General features: G+C 34.7%; 1 protein-coding gene across 9 annotated transcripts in view; it reads right to left on the minus strand.

The window, feature by feature from the left end:
- The window catches only part of BLTP1 (bridge-like lipid transfer protein family member 1), a 175,649-nt gene that overhangs the window by 63,083 nt on the left and 97,254 nt on the right, over positions 1-15,312 (minus strand). For 8 of the 9 annotated variants that reach the window (XM_045514968.2, XM_045514969.2, XM_010952582.3 and 5 more), the window contains 9 exons: positions 13,631-13,850; positions 13,041-13,199; positions 11,253-11,428; positions 8,374-8,549; positions 7,354-8,060; positions 6,673-6,918; positions 6,076-6,169; positions 4,146-4,196; positions 476-682 (listed from right to left, as the gene is read on the minus strand). In XM_045514968.2, coding sequence (XP_045370924.1) covers positions 476-682; positions 4,146-4,196; positions 6,076-6,169; positions 6,673-6,918; positions 7,354-8,060; positions 8,374-8,549; positions 11,253-11,428; positions 13,041-13,199; positions 13,631-13,850 — 2,036 coding nt within the window. The remainder of the gene's footprint in view (positions 1-475; positions 683-4,145; positions 4,197-6,075; positions 6,170-6,672; positions 6,919-7,353; positions 8,061-8,373; positions 8,550-11,252; positions 11,429-13,040; positions 13,200-13,630; positions 13,851-15,312) is intronic. The other variant, XM_045514970.2, reaches the window with a different exon arrangement.

The following is a 15,312-nucleotide window of genomic DNA, read 5'->3' on the forward strand; positions in this document are numbered from 1 at the left end:
AAATGTCCAATTTACTGCCTTTAAAGTATTTATATAGCATAATCAAATCCTGCCTTGAACCATGTACAATATTTCATACAGAGGACAGCACAAAACCATGCATAGGGCATAAATGTCCACTGCAATTTTATAAACCTATGCAGTCACAAATTTCAATGAGTTTGAAGCACATAAGGATTGATATAGTCCTAGAATTTATCAGTTTGTTTTTTATTAGTACCTTTTATGAGGTCCACAAATCTCTTAAGCTTTACTGATGTGATATCAAAAACTGACTTCATTCATGAGAGAGTACTTTAATAATATCCAACACGATTCTCCTACAACCATGTTTAGCTACTTTCAACCTCCTCCACTATCCATAATGGTCACTATTTAGATTTAAACCCTCTGTCTTCCTCCAAACTATTGTTAACACAGCAAAGAATGACATAAAATACTACACAGAATCACAGAACTTAAGTAAATAACTTACGCTGTGGAAGGCTGTCTGATGAGATCGGAGATCTGCTTAGACAGTTGGTGAGAACTCCGGACCATCATGCTGTGTAGGGTGGCCGGGTGCTGGGGAATGTTGATGCTGATAGCTCCTACTTTGAACACGGCGGCATTGTTAGTCTTCAGCCCTCTCTGGGCACTGTACAGGGCTTGGGACTTGGCAATACTACATTTCACTACAGTTCTAGCAATGGAGAAGGAGGATCATTAAAATATGGCCAAGTAAAGAGAAATTTTGAAAAAATATTTTGAGAGCAAGACAAATGCTTTTAAATCATTCAATGAAGTAAATGACTTAAGATTTTTCATGCATTTAAAGCATACTAAAGAAAAAATATTTTCTAAAAATATTTAAATACATTTTATGCTGTTTGTACTAAATATTATTCTATTTCCTAGAGTTTACAGAAGAATGCATGTATGGGCTGACATGTAAGAGAATGAACACTGACATATTACACATACACAACACACAAAATTCCATTTTGTTTTTCTCCCCCATTCAGAACTCCTCTTTTCTTCAATTTATCTTAGGGATCTGTACAACCCCTAAAAAGTATAGACAGGGAAGATTGAAAGAAAAAAAAACTCACTAGACTTCTTAAAATCTAATCAGCCAAAGAAATTAATCTAACAATTATCTAACACATTAAAAGAAATTAATACGAAGGAAGAAATTTAACTTGCATTTTCCATTTTTTTTTAATTTTCAGAGAGTGGCAAAGAAATGACAGAAGTCTAATTCGTAATGAGTAGCTACTACTTAATTAAAAATTTGTAGGCTTTACTGGTACAGATATAAAGCAGAAATATTGTCTTTCTTGATTTCATGTTCTTTCTTTCCAGTGCTTAGAACAGTATGTTGAACATCACAGACACTGAATGAATTTTGTTAAATGAATGAGCAGAAATAAGTACAGCAGAAGAACAACTCAACACTACAACCTTGGAATTCCACAGATAGCATGTGATAAAGCATATAGGTAAAAGCCATGATGAAGCAGTCTTGACATACAGTGGAAAAGGTTCATGTCAATGAACTGTACTATTAAAGGCCAGACAGTAGAAGGATAGCTTTTAACATAAATGTTATCTTTCAAATGGGCAAAGGATGCTTGACAAGAGATTTAGCAACACACACAAAATGCAAATTTCATATTAACTATATGTCAGCTCACATTTATCTCTACTTAGGCTACAGAGGATTCACAAATAATTTATTTACAGTCTCAAGTATCTAAGGAATCAGTTCATTACATTTAACTTCCATTAGAATAAACCTCGAGAAGTGTAAGTGGTTCTATCAGAAGTCCTGATTATTTACAGACAGGGAAATCCAGGTATTATACAAAATTCAAAAATGATAAATTACTAGAGAACTATATTTGCTTTCTTATGCAAAGAAAACTATTTCTCAGAAACAAACACTAACTAGAAAAAGAAAAAAGTAATCTATAGAACTGTTCTAGCAAGCATGAAGGTAGATTCTGGGATTCTGATTAGTTACTGAATTTTGAATCTTAACTATTTTAGTAAATAAAGCTACTGTTTATCATCAGTGAGATTCCATCTTAAATTCAATCTCAATATGAGCCAGAACACTTAGATGGTGCTGAAATGCAAAGGGCTTTTTACAAAACTATGAACAATATCCACAAACTGAATGAAACTAAACATACATTTTCCAAGAAGTACTGTTATCATGACAGTCAAGAAACTGTACACTTATCTCTCTATTTTACCTTTATAATCTATAGAAGTCTGCTTAAATATTAATTTTGATTATATAAGTACACAGACAACCCTCGATTTTCAATATACACCAAATGTCAGAATAGAAAGCTATGGGGCTGTCACTGCCCTCCTAGTGTAGGTCCTACTGTGGTATCAACAGTGGAAATTTGTACGTTATGGACTTGGGGGTTCTGTGTTGCTCAGCTCCAGAGGGCAATATTCACACTGTAGGTTATGTAAATGACGCCCATGACTACAACATGAATAATGTTCCTCGGATCTAGTCCTACACTGATCAAACTGAGCCAGACACTGTAGAGGATGTCTGATTAACTCTTGTCAACCTGTACATGTTAAAGATGTAAGGAGACCCAGAATGAGGACATCAACAATTTACAAGCTGCCAATATGAGTTATCTATTCACAATTTTATTTTAATTCTTGAAATAGTTGTCACTTAATCTAGATCATAAAACATGTAGTATATATAAGACTTTCATACAAGAAAGAATGGGTCAAATCTATCTAAAGAGAAGAATATAAGAACTTATAGCATGCCAGGCATGCCTCATATATGTAAAAAGTTCATGGCAAGTGACCAAGAATTGTGTTTCAAGAATTCATTGACAGTGGTGGTCTATTTGACAAGGTTCTGCTAGGTCCACTGTGAACCTAAGTTACAATGGCTGCAGTGCCTAACAGGTCAAGGACTTTCCCTATCTTTTTCTTCCTATGTCCAGGCAATAGGGCCTTAAAGGTAGGCCAGCTTTGTATGCATCAGGTTAAGTGAAGGATTTGAGAATTTACTTTGAGGCTTTATTATTTCTACTCTGTCTCCACCCCTACTCCACCTACTTTAGCAGACAGGGCCAAATTTCAGAGGCAGGGAGAGGAAGTAAACTAGTTTATGCCCCCTGGCCAATGCTGCCTGCCTCAATTCAGTTTTGCCTGAAAATCTCTGCAGAGGCAGGGACAGAGAGTGTTGTGATCACGTGTTATTTAGTTAACTATTAAAAATCATTCAAACTTTCTTTCTCAACTTATATGTCACCTCTGTCAGCAGGAAGCCCTAAAAAAGGAGGGAGTAGGCCTCTAAGTGATATCACGACAGGGACCACTTCTCATTTGCTTACTGTTGTATCTCTGAAACCTAACACAGTGTGCAGGCCATACTATCTATGTAGCCTAATAACCTAATTTGTTGAGTGGATGAAGATCTGATCTTCAGCCATTAAAAAGCATCCCCTCTAAAGTCATATAGTATTAATTTTTATACATATATGTATCCAGAGAACTCAGTGATAAAAAGAAGAGAAACAATAAATCTTCTCTAGCTACTATGACTACTGAAGTGGAATTAAGTACTTTTTCTATACCTGTTAATACTAAAATGGAAGAGTGATTTCCAAAAAACAATCAATTTTCTAATTTAATACTAGTGAATTTATTCTTTTTTCGTACTTCTAGTTGGCTGATTAAGTGATATAGATCACAGATAATCCCAACAAAGGGGTGTTGATTGATGGTCTGTTATCAATACACAATGAAACAAATCTCACCAGGTATTGATAATCTTACCAGCCTGGAATAAATATACAGATTCATCTATTTATTCAGCATATTCAAATTTTATAGAAAATGTCCAGAGAAATAATCAGTGTTCAACACACACTACAGTGTTACAGTCTTTCAATGGCATAACAAACTGAATTACCAAAAAGATTGTCCTTACCTGTGTGTTTTCCTTGAATATCAATAAGCTTTAATCTATAAAAGGATCTATATTAAAGCTATAGCATAATAACTAACTACATACATTCACAGCCATGCAGCTAATCTAAATATTTTATCTTCAAAACTATTCAATACTATGTTAATCACAAAGCCCATGAAAAAGAGTAATAATGACATACAGAAACTCTTGTTTGGCTGTGCTTGTAGGAGATGTAGGAAAATCCTCCAGTCTACAGATGAAGATTCAAGAGAAAGCAGGAAAACAAAAAGGAAGCAAAGAAACAATCATGCATAAATTAGTTACAATATGACCAATCATCTGGAAAGCTTTTATTTCCCATAGTTAAAATTTTCCCTCAAAGAATCTTTTCAACTATATTTTTGTAAGTTCCGTTTCCTTCTAATTGAAACTGCAAATGAAAAGCCAAAGAATAAATCCAGAAAGTCTTAACATTACTAGAGTTTGGCAGTGAGTAATTAATAACTTTTATTTTTTTAATGAAAAAAAACTAATACTTTTTAAAAAATCTGTTTTATAAATATTATGTTTTACAAATTTATAGACTATTTGAAGCCCTTTTTTTAAGAGCTAATCGATAATGGAGATAAAGAGATTCAAGAGGATAGAGTAAAAAACACATGAGACACCTAAAGAAATCTGTTCTTTTGAATAGGTAACCATAATACTTTAAATTTAGGTCAACAAAAGAATCATGAAATCCATGGTCTGTGATGACTGTCTGCAGAAGCATTATGGCAAGGTGAAAAAAGCACAGGTTCAGGCATCTCTTCTTACTGACTGTGATTTTAACCATTTTGGGAAAACACCTGATCATTCTGAATCTCAATTTATTGCTTTGTAAAGTGGAGATAAAACAACTCCAGTTAACAGGATTGTGTTGAGGATTTAAAAAAATAATGTATGTGAGGCTCCTGGTCCACAGTAGATATTTCTTTAGATTATAATTACTACATAATAATACCTCTCCTCCCACAGTGAATGATCAGAAAAGATCTTGACTCTCACAACTCCTGGAATTTTCTGGTCTTTAGAAAGACAGCTTAGGAAATGCAATCTGGACCAGCTAGGCAGCTATAATGAAATGTACTCTTTGGCTCTAGACTTATAGGTCCCAACCACTCCAGCAAGACTTAAACACCCATTTCAGGAACTGTTCCCCAAGACAATCACCACATTATCCATGTTTGAAATACAATGAATAGACCTGAAACAAGTCAATATACAACAAATATTTAATTTTTCTGATGTTGAATTTAGTCAATATTTAACATGATCAAGGCTTTTATAGGATGGCAGTAGGACATTAACCAGTTATAATATTAAGAATGAGAAAATTCTTAAAATCTGACCTAAATTATCAAAATACATTTTGTAGTTAAAGCACGAAACTGCTCCACTGAAAGGATGTGAGGAATGAAAGTATATACTCCCAAGTGTATGAACAAAGTCAGTGGCTAAATATATTGACAACAGATTGCTGATCTAAATATCACATATAAAGGTAATTATTATCAGAACAATTTTGGACAGATCCAAGAATAGAACTTATAAAGAAAAGGTGAGAGCAGAGTCAAAAGAAAAGCAGTATGGAATGGTACACTCACTATAGAAAGCTTACCTATACTATTAGAAAAGTCTCTTAGGCTTTATTGTTAAATTCTCTAATTAAAAAAGTGACAAGAGGAAGTTTTGAAACTCAGCATGAATATGGGTAATGATTAGTTAACATAAAATCAAGGGTCTCTAATCTCTGACTATAATTTTGTTTTACTTAACTATTTGAATTTTGTGAGCTTTTGCATCTTATATGTTTAACTGAAGTTTGCACTGTAATCATTTTTCTTGTTATGCAATCTTAAATTGTACTGGGAGTCAGTTTTTTAGCATGGTAGGGGAGGTAATAAACTAGTTTTAGAAAGGGAAGAAATGTTTTCTGAAAACATTTCATTTGGTGATATTCTCAATGACAATCAAAGTATGTAAGAATATTATGTATGTAAATCTCAGAACTAAATGGGATTTAGCCAGTGAATTTTAAGTTATAAAACTGTAACAAATAAGTTTAAGAAAATAATAAACATACTTACTGTATATTTGGTGTAATCCCTTCAAGCAGCACAATATTAACCCCACCAATATGAGCAGTGGCACATGTCTCAGTCATCTTTTGATGTAAAACATCTTAAATGTGAGAAGAAATAATTATGTGAATTCTGGAAATCGGATAACTGCACTTCATATTAAAATTACATTTTATTTATAATACATTTACTAACAAAACATAATTTAAAGTTATAAAATTTAAATGATTTTGTAACTACTTTTTAAAAATTTCCTTGAAGTTTTTTATTTCTGTGTATTCATATATACATATCTATTATATGTCAAAACTGGAATAATGCTAAATACATAGTTTAACATGCCACTCATGCATTTAAAGAGCCTAATGAAATTAAACAGCCTAATGATATTTTAAATCTCAGAAGTAATACTTAGTGTAGAATACTTAGAAAAATTTAAAAAACATTAAGAATAGGAAAAAGAAACTATACAAACTAGCACTCCTGATCCATACAAATGGGAAGTGCCATTTTCTGAAGAAAAATTGCCAAGCAGGAATTTTGGAGACATGGCGTTGGCTTTCTTCCGAAAAGCAGCACTACAGTGTTAGAACATCATCCTACCTTTCATTTTTTCCTTAAGTGTGAAACTGCCATGGATCCTCTTCAGTTCTGATTCCATTGTTAGCCCGCCAATGTCTGCCTCCAGGTGCGTGCGGTTCACCATGCCAATCCCAAACACTATTAGAGTAACATGCTGAGGCTCAGAAGTTACCAAGCTACGTTTCCTCTGCGTCTTAGTCAAACTGTTACTGTCTTGTTCGTTTTCAAACACAACTTTACATGTTGGTTCTGTAGGGCTCCGAACTCCTTTGTAAGTAAATGGAAATATGTGGGTTTAGATACAAAAACTGCAAAAAGGAAGGACATTCCAAACATTGTCTAAACTTAAACCAGCCCTCTCAATCCTCTTCCCCACCAAAATGATTGTTTAAAATGTTTCAACATTTCCCCATGGTCATATTTGAAAATAAATAGCAGTCAGATATTTGAAAGCATCTGAAAGCATTTGAAAGGTCTGTTGGAATTCTTTAAGAGCATACTGTGTAAGGGTTAGGAAGGATGGGAAGAGGGTAGCAGAATATCTAATCACCGTTACTATCTTCTCTCCTGAGTGACTGCCAATTTCTCTGCATTTCAATTATCCAGTTACAACATTAAGAAAACAATGACAAATAACCTGCCTTTCTTAGTATTATTGCTATTCTAAACAGAAATTTTTTTAAATATAAAAATATCCATTACCTGCTGGTCCAAATGTTTCTGAAGATTTTTCCAATATTCCTGTTGGATCAGAGATAAGTGAATAGAAGTTAAGCAATTTATACATATTCTGCCAGCACTCAGCTGAAGGCTCACTTTGCTCTGACACTGTAATTGAATCAGAGTCATCCATATGGATAGTCATATGATCCACCACATCTTTTGAACCTTTCCTGGACACTTTTGAAGTTCTTCTTTCAGATCTTCCTAATGAATTTTTGTTCCGAGATTCCTTTTTGTTATTCTCATTGTTGGTCCGTTTGTTCTTTGCATTATTTACTCTATTGCCACCATTAAGACTTCCTCTAGAGCTACGGCTGAAGTCAGAGGAGCGAAAATCCCGATGTTTTCTGGTTTTGAAGGTAGGTGTTGGGGAAGCTGACCCAGCTGTATATCTGCTGAGTTTAATGTCAGTCTGAGTCGCTTTGATGTCATCTATCATTGTACTAAATTGATGAATAAGACGAACTAAAGCCATATCTACATGCTGGCTTATTGACTGGCAGGAAATAGTAAAGTTGCAGTGAAAGGTATTGTAGTAACGCTTGTTGAGATCATGAAAAGAAAGAGCACTGGTAGAGTTCTGAGGGGTGCACACAGACTTTTCCATCACAACAGCACTGATGCTAAAGGTTTCCAACATTAATGCTGGTTTAAACTCAAGTGGAGGAAGATTCACTTGGCCTTGCCTAAAAAATGTGAAGAAAAAAAAGGAAAGAAAGAAAATGACAAGATTTTATTTCCTTTTTTCCAGAACTACAATCTTTATTAACTGATGAGCAAAATAATCTCCAAAGTGAAATACAATGTAAGCCATTTAAATGATTCTCATATAACAGGTTATTAAGAAAATGTTGCCACTATTTCTGTTAAATGGAAATTGTCTTCTCATTAAACTATTAAAATTACTTCCTCATTGGCATTAGAAGAAAGCAAAGTTAAAAAACAGCTAATATATCTTTTGCACAAAATTTTCATAAAAACAACAATAATGCAAGATACCTTCTTGCTCTTTTGCCTTTTCTTTCTTTGGCTGTGTCGGAATCCACAATATCTGCTCTAAGGCAGTCCAAAGTACCTGAAAATGAAAGATGTTCTCCGAAGTACATTCGGTAGCAGAGTGGCATTGCATCCTGTGACTGGATCCCTGTATGACTCAGAAGAGGTTTGAAAACAACCTAAAAGACATAATACTTTTATATTAGCTCAATTTATAATCCATCATTTTTACTGTGGCTTTTTTCTTACACTCTACCTCAGGACATATTACTGTAATGTAAAGCAAAAAAAAAAGTCTTGTATAATAAATATAGCTCTAATATAACTTAAAACTTAATGGTATTTTTGAGAACCTATTATATGCTACTCATCTTCAAATTAATCATACAAAGATTCCTTGATCCTGCCTGAGTGAAAGTACAAGGTAAATAAAAATATGAATTAGTTTAAATCCTTCTACTTGCTTTTTAAAAAAAGCCATGAATATCTATCATGTTTCCATAAGAATATGGTATAAAAGATTCACAAGAGTTTATCAATTTCCTGTGTTAATATAAAAACACTTCATATAAGCATCTATTTTTAAATGGTATGACTTGGCTGTAACATAAATTAACATGTATTGTATTTTCTGACAAAGAACTTCCTTTACATTTGAAGAATTGTATAATGCTTATGGAAATACATCAATCTGGTTAACTGCATTTCATAGTCGCTGAGAGCTAACGCAGATAGAAGCAACTATTTGTGTTCAATAGTAGATCACTCTAATCATTCTGATGATTCATTCTCTGCTGCATGGTCCCTTTTCCTCCTTCGACATCCTAAATATAGATGCTGTCTATCCAATGCTTTCTTTGACCCCCTTCTAACCCTTTCACTATACATTCTCACTTAATGATCTTATCCTGAAGCTTAGAAAATGCTATCAAAATAGACAACAGACAAGTGCACTGAGACCCAAGTTCACATTTGCACTTGTCCCTTAGTCATCTCAACTGTGCTGGGGAAGATTGGCTACTTTCCTGAAGGTCTGAAAGCCTGGAATGAGAGAATTCAATTTTATTCAACATTGGAAACTTAGGGAGAATTTCTGTCTACCTTGTATATTTGCTTGGCATACTCCTTCTTGGGTTTACTCTATCTTAGATTTGCTCTTGTAGCCTAATGGAAAAACTCTTTCCTCCTCAAAGTTCAAACTGTCCTTCACTTTTCCGAATCTTTGTCATCTATTTATGCCCCCTAGTTAATCCTCCAAACCTACCAGGGACTTTGGTTCTTTTCTTTCTCATCCCAATTTATCATTCTGTATGACTTCTTTCACCATGTAGATAACTCAACGAATGCTTTAGTTCCAAAGTGACGTGACTTTCTTTTCCCCGAATAATCTTGGCTTAAACTCCATTTCAGCAACTTCCTAGACTGTATATTATGTCTTATCACCTCATTTTTCTTCCTACGTCTGCTTCTACTCCTATAGCTGAGCTGCTAAGGACAATGAGAGGAAATGATATAACTGCATTAACTGCTACCCGAACACTAACCTAAACAACGAGACCCTCAGCACTATTTGGGAATCCTTCTAGGGGTCTGTGGTGAGTGAGCTCTCTTTCAGATTCACTCCAACCTTCACATATGTCTAAATCACCTTACACAGTTTTTTTTTTTAAATCTTATTATTTAATACTAATGTCTCTGATAGATTTTAGACTCTTATATGTAAAATAGTAGAGGTAGCTCTAAAAATGTGTACCAAATGCTACTAAATACAATGAATGCATATACAGGCCAAAACAAACATAACTATTTCTTTTCTCTCTCTTTAAAAAAAAAAAAGTGAGAGTCCCTAAAAAGTACTTCAATGTATTGGTGAAGTAAATCTCAAGAAAATTTAAAAGTACCTGACACATTTCTTAACATAAATCACTTTCTATTGTGAGAGAAAATTGAAGCTACTAATTTGCATACTTACCTGTACATTTATGAACTGTCCTTATTGCCTTCCCCAAAATTCTCAGAAGGAAAAGTATTTTTTATGTCTAAAAGCATCTCCCTCCATAAATGACTCTAAATTCCAACACTTCTCGTCCCTCTCTGAGTCCTACTCTGTCAGTGTACCCTTCTTGCTTTATTTTTTCTTTTTGATCAGGACCTTCCTAATTCTTCCTAAGTACACAAATATGCTCAAGTTGCTTTCATCCTGAAAAAGTAGTACCTCTTAATACCCATGTCCCACTCTCTCATTTGCCTTGTGGTCAAGCTAAAAAGTACATTTTAAAAGGATTTTGTTCTCCACTTTCTACATTTAGTCAATTAAATAAGACCTCCACAGTATTTCTCTTTTACCTTATCAAAGCCATAACCATCTAAACTAAGAGCTTCATGACCACTTTGTGAGCTACTTCATTAACTCATCTTTTCATCTCTAGTTTCCGTACTTCAATCCATTGAAAGCACTGCTATCCATACAATATTTCTACATGTACAGTCCTAGGTACTTTTTTCCTCTGTTCCAAAATCTTCAGTGCCTCCCCACTGCTCACTCATTCTTAACATAGCACTAAAGACTATAAGAAATAATTAAACTTTCTAGTCATGTTACTTAGCCAGTTTGTAGCTCCAAATAACAAAAATGTTGCTATATGAGACAATTAACTACATACCACTCTTTGGTTTAGTGAGTATCTATAGATAGTTAATTTGCATTTATAATTAATACATGTACTTTCTAAAGGCTCCTCCTTTCTTCATGAAGGCTTTAGGCAGAGAGGCAAGGAAAAAGATTTTCACTAGAATTACAAGGTGCACATACTTGATGCTTCCAGTTGCTAACTACTGCCTAGTGAGGGGTTATTATAATTAGGGAAAACAGACCAGCTCACCTGTGCATCAGCAAGCTGTACAGCAGGAAACCCTTGGTTGGCTTCTTCTACACCTGCTACATCATCCTGACTCGTGCTATGCTGAGAATGTGTCCCATCCAAAGTATTCTGGTCACTAGACAAGACGGTGTTGAAATCTGATGCGGAGGGTATTGTAGGAAGATTGGGTGCAACACCTGACAGAGTAAATGTTCAAGAATAAAATCTAAATTATTGGGAAATGAAAACCACATACAAGGACACAGCAAAGTAAACTTATGAAGCCCGTACTATAATAGTATTGCCAGACCATTTAAATTGAGAAGAAAAAACCCCAGCACTTTCAGGTTATTTTACAGACATGATTTATTAATAAAAACTAAAATTAAACTAAATTTTCAGGATATATCAGTCATTCTCATACACGAAATATGTATAAGAGTCAGTCAGACCAGAATATACAAATTTAGGGCTGGAAGATCTTTGAAAAACACTTGATACCCCATCAGCTTTGCACTGAAGAACAGCATTACAGACAGTAGCAGGGCTACAAAGAGTAGCTGCAGCAGGACAGAAGCCATAGGTGTCACAGAACCCCACATATAAATTTCTTCCCAACTGTGCCTTCCCGAGGCAGAATGAGAATGAAACGGCACTATTTCTTTCTTCTGTACTTCCTTTATCCTTTAACTCCCCAGGCAAAGGAGTCGTGATAGAGAGGAAAAGTTCCTTTCTGGTTCTCTTGAAAGTGAAACTCTGTGCAGTGGTGAGACTAGCTCCACAAAAGTGCTCTGAGCTGGTGGACGCACCATCCTTCTATCTTCTTCAACCAAGAACTGATACTAAAAACCAGCAAGTCCTTGTGCTCTTAGAGTTAGAATTAGGATCACTTTCAAATGCAAAAGTGGCCCACAGACCAGCAAAAAAGATGACGGACTAAGTAGTCATATTTCAATCACTTTTCTTAATTTCATATTTTCTGTCTGAATAGAATTAACTAGTGACCCAAACACCTGTTACACAGATTAATTTCAGCTGCCCTCACTAACTAGAATCAAAGACTACTTCACATATTCTTTAAAAATATATATATACATATGTGTGCTTGGGTGTGTATATACATATATATACTTAACAAGAAAATAATACATCTAGTAAATTTGGAAAAATAGAAAAACAGAAAAAGGATAAAAAAGAAAGGGTGGCTCCACTTATGTTACTAGAAATAGCCACCAATACTTCTCTGTGAATTTCCTACCAGTCTTCCTGCTACTTATAAATATTTCTTTCAAATTAATAAAATTTTCTTCATTTATCTCCCCGTCCTTGAGGTCAAGAATCTTACTTTATTCCTTTTACTATTCCTTTAAATTCAATTAAATATTTAAGTGACTATAAAGAGTATAAGAACACTAGTTATTATGTCTCAGAGGAATCTGGATAAGCTGAAAATATTTCCTGTACTGTAGGTACATGATGTTGTAATTATACTTTACATTTTTTCATTTACCTCCCTTTTGTGTTTTGAAAATTAAACCAGCCACATTAAATGGAAGTTTTAAACTCTTTGAATTATATATCATCTGACATTTGACATATCTGCTTTTCCATAAGAACACTGAACAACTGCTTATGGCTCTCTCAATTGCAATATTATCAAAAGCATTTCATTAATGGGCCAATTTCAACTAAACACTACTTAAACGTTTGAGATTTTTTAATCATCTTCTGAAAAATAGGATTTTTCTGTAACTTTACATTATAACTGTTACTCAGACAGTTAAGTGAAATGATCTGACAGCTCAATACCTGTTGGAAGACTATTGTGTCCTGATTTTGTAACAGGAGATTCTTGTATCACACTTCCTCTATTACCCACAGCATTTGACATCCAGTTATAGAAACTCACAGATGATGGCTCAGATAACAAGGGGTGTTCAGATAACATATCAGTGGCCATTGTATTTCCTGAAAATAAAGTTATATTTAGTATTACTTACGTACTACGGAGCAGGAAATGTGATTTATGTAATTATTTTTGAAAAGTCAGGTTAAATCATCTGCCTTTTGCACATGTTTTTAAACTTACTGCATGATGTTAGTACTTGGATGGTAAGGCATTAATAAATAAATTATTTTTATTATATTGGGAGGAAATTCACTGTTGGCTGGTTTAGACAGCATTCCACACCACACCTAGGTTGACAGCAAACTAAGGGCACGAGATACCAACAAGTTACAAACAGAACAATTTCCCAAAATACTTTCTAAAAGATAAGGTGTAATACAAAAGACCAGGTATGCAACCAAAGTATTTATCTAAATAAACTTACGTCCTGCTTTTGTTTTCTTAACAACCTACAGAAGTAAACTTACAATTGTCAAAACTAAGGATATACCTGTTCTTGTTAGGGAGCTACTTTTCACAGCTGCACTACTTCTCTGAGGAGTCCCTTCCAGGAGGTTGTGCAAGCTTGGGAAGCTTCCAGTCAGGTAGCTGAGTAGGCTCTCCTTCCTTGGACTCTCCTTAACTGGTACCCCAGTACGTCCAACATGCACCGGAGAATCCGTGGCAGTGTCTCCACTGGTATAGCTCAGAGAGTGATATGGGTGAATGCCCTACAAAAGGAACAACATGGGGCTCTTTCTTATGCATGTAAAAATGACTGCTGATAACCACGACTATTCACTGTCTTTATTACTGCTAGTTATTGTTCACATTAAAACTACTGTGTCTACCTAAACAGTCTGTGTCTACTAGAATTGTAGTGAATCTCAAATGTATATAATAAAGTTTTATAACTCTATAGTACAATACAAAGGACAGCGTTTATATGATCATTCACTTAATTACAATGATTAACTCCCTTTAAAATCAGAAGAGGGAGTCTGGTGGCAAGACTTCTATTCCAAAATTCTTAATACTATACTACCCTTCTTAGGACTCTGATAATGAATTTCTGTGTTAAGACTAGATTCTCTGTACAGCTCTAATATGCCAAAAAGAATTTCCAGCAATTCTCCAAGGAAAAACAAAAAAATAAAAAACACACAATTGTCAAATCTCTATCTGTCCTGTTGCGTCTAAGATTCGAATTCCAGATCAGTTTAAAACAGTACAAAGAAAGACTATGCTTCTGCACAGCAAAGGAAACCACAAGTAAAACAAAACGACAACCAGCGGAATGGGAGAAAATTTTTGCAAACAATGAAACCGACAAAGGCTTGATCTCCAGAATATATAAGCAGCTCATACGACTTAGTAAGAAAAAAACAAACAACCCAATCCAAAAATGGGCAGAAGACCTAAACAAGCAATTCTCCCAGGAAGACATACAAATGATCAATAGGCACATGAAAAAATGCTCAGTATCACTAATTATCAGAGAAATAAAAATCAAAACTACAATAAGGTATCACCTCACATCAGTCAGAATGGCCATCATTCAAAAGTCCACAAATAACAAATGCTGGAGAGGCTGTGGAGAAAAGGGAACTCTCCTACACTGCTGGCGGGAATGCAGTTTGGTGCAGCCACTGTGGAAATAGTATGGAGATTCCTCAAAAGACTAGGCATAGGCTTACCATATGACCCAGGAATCCCGCTCCTGGGCATATATCCAGAAGGAACCCTACTTCAAAAAGATGCCTGTACCCCAGTGTTCATAGCAGTAGTATTTACAATAGCCAAGACATGGAAACAGCCTAAATGTCCAACAACAGAAGACTGGATAAAGAAGATGTGGTACATTTATACAATGGAATACTATTCAGCCATAAAAACTGACAACATAACGCCATTTGCAGCAACATAGATGTTCCTGGAGAATGTCATTCTAAGTGAAGTAAGCCAGAAAGATTAAGAAAAATACATATGAGATCGCTCATATGTGGAATCTAAAAAAAAAAAGAACATAAATACAAAACAGAAACAGACTCATAGACATAGAATACAAACTTGTGGTTGCCAAGGGGGAGGAGGGTGGGAAGATCTATATAGACTGGGAGTTCAAAATTTGTAGATACTGACAGGTATATGCAGAATAAATAAACAAGACTATACTGTATAGCACAGGGAAAT

The sequence above is a fragment of the Camelus bactrianus genome, chromosome 2, assembly GCF_048773025.1.
Source record: "Camelus bactrianus isolate YW-2024 breed Bactrian camel chromosome 2, ASM4877302v1, whole genome shotgun sequence".
NCBI lineage: Eukaryota > Metazoa > Chordata > Mammalia > Artiodactyla > Camelidae > Camelus > Camelus bactrianus.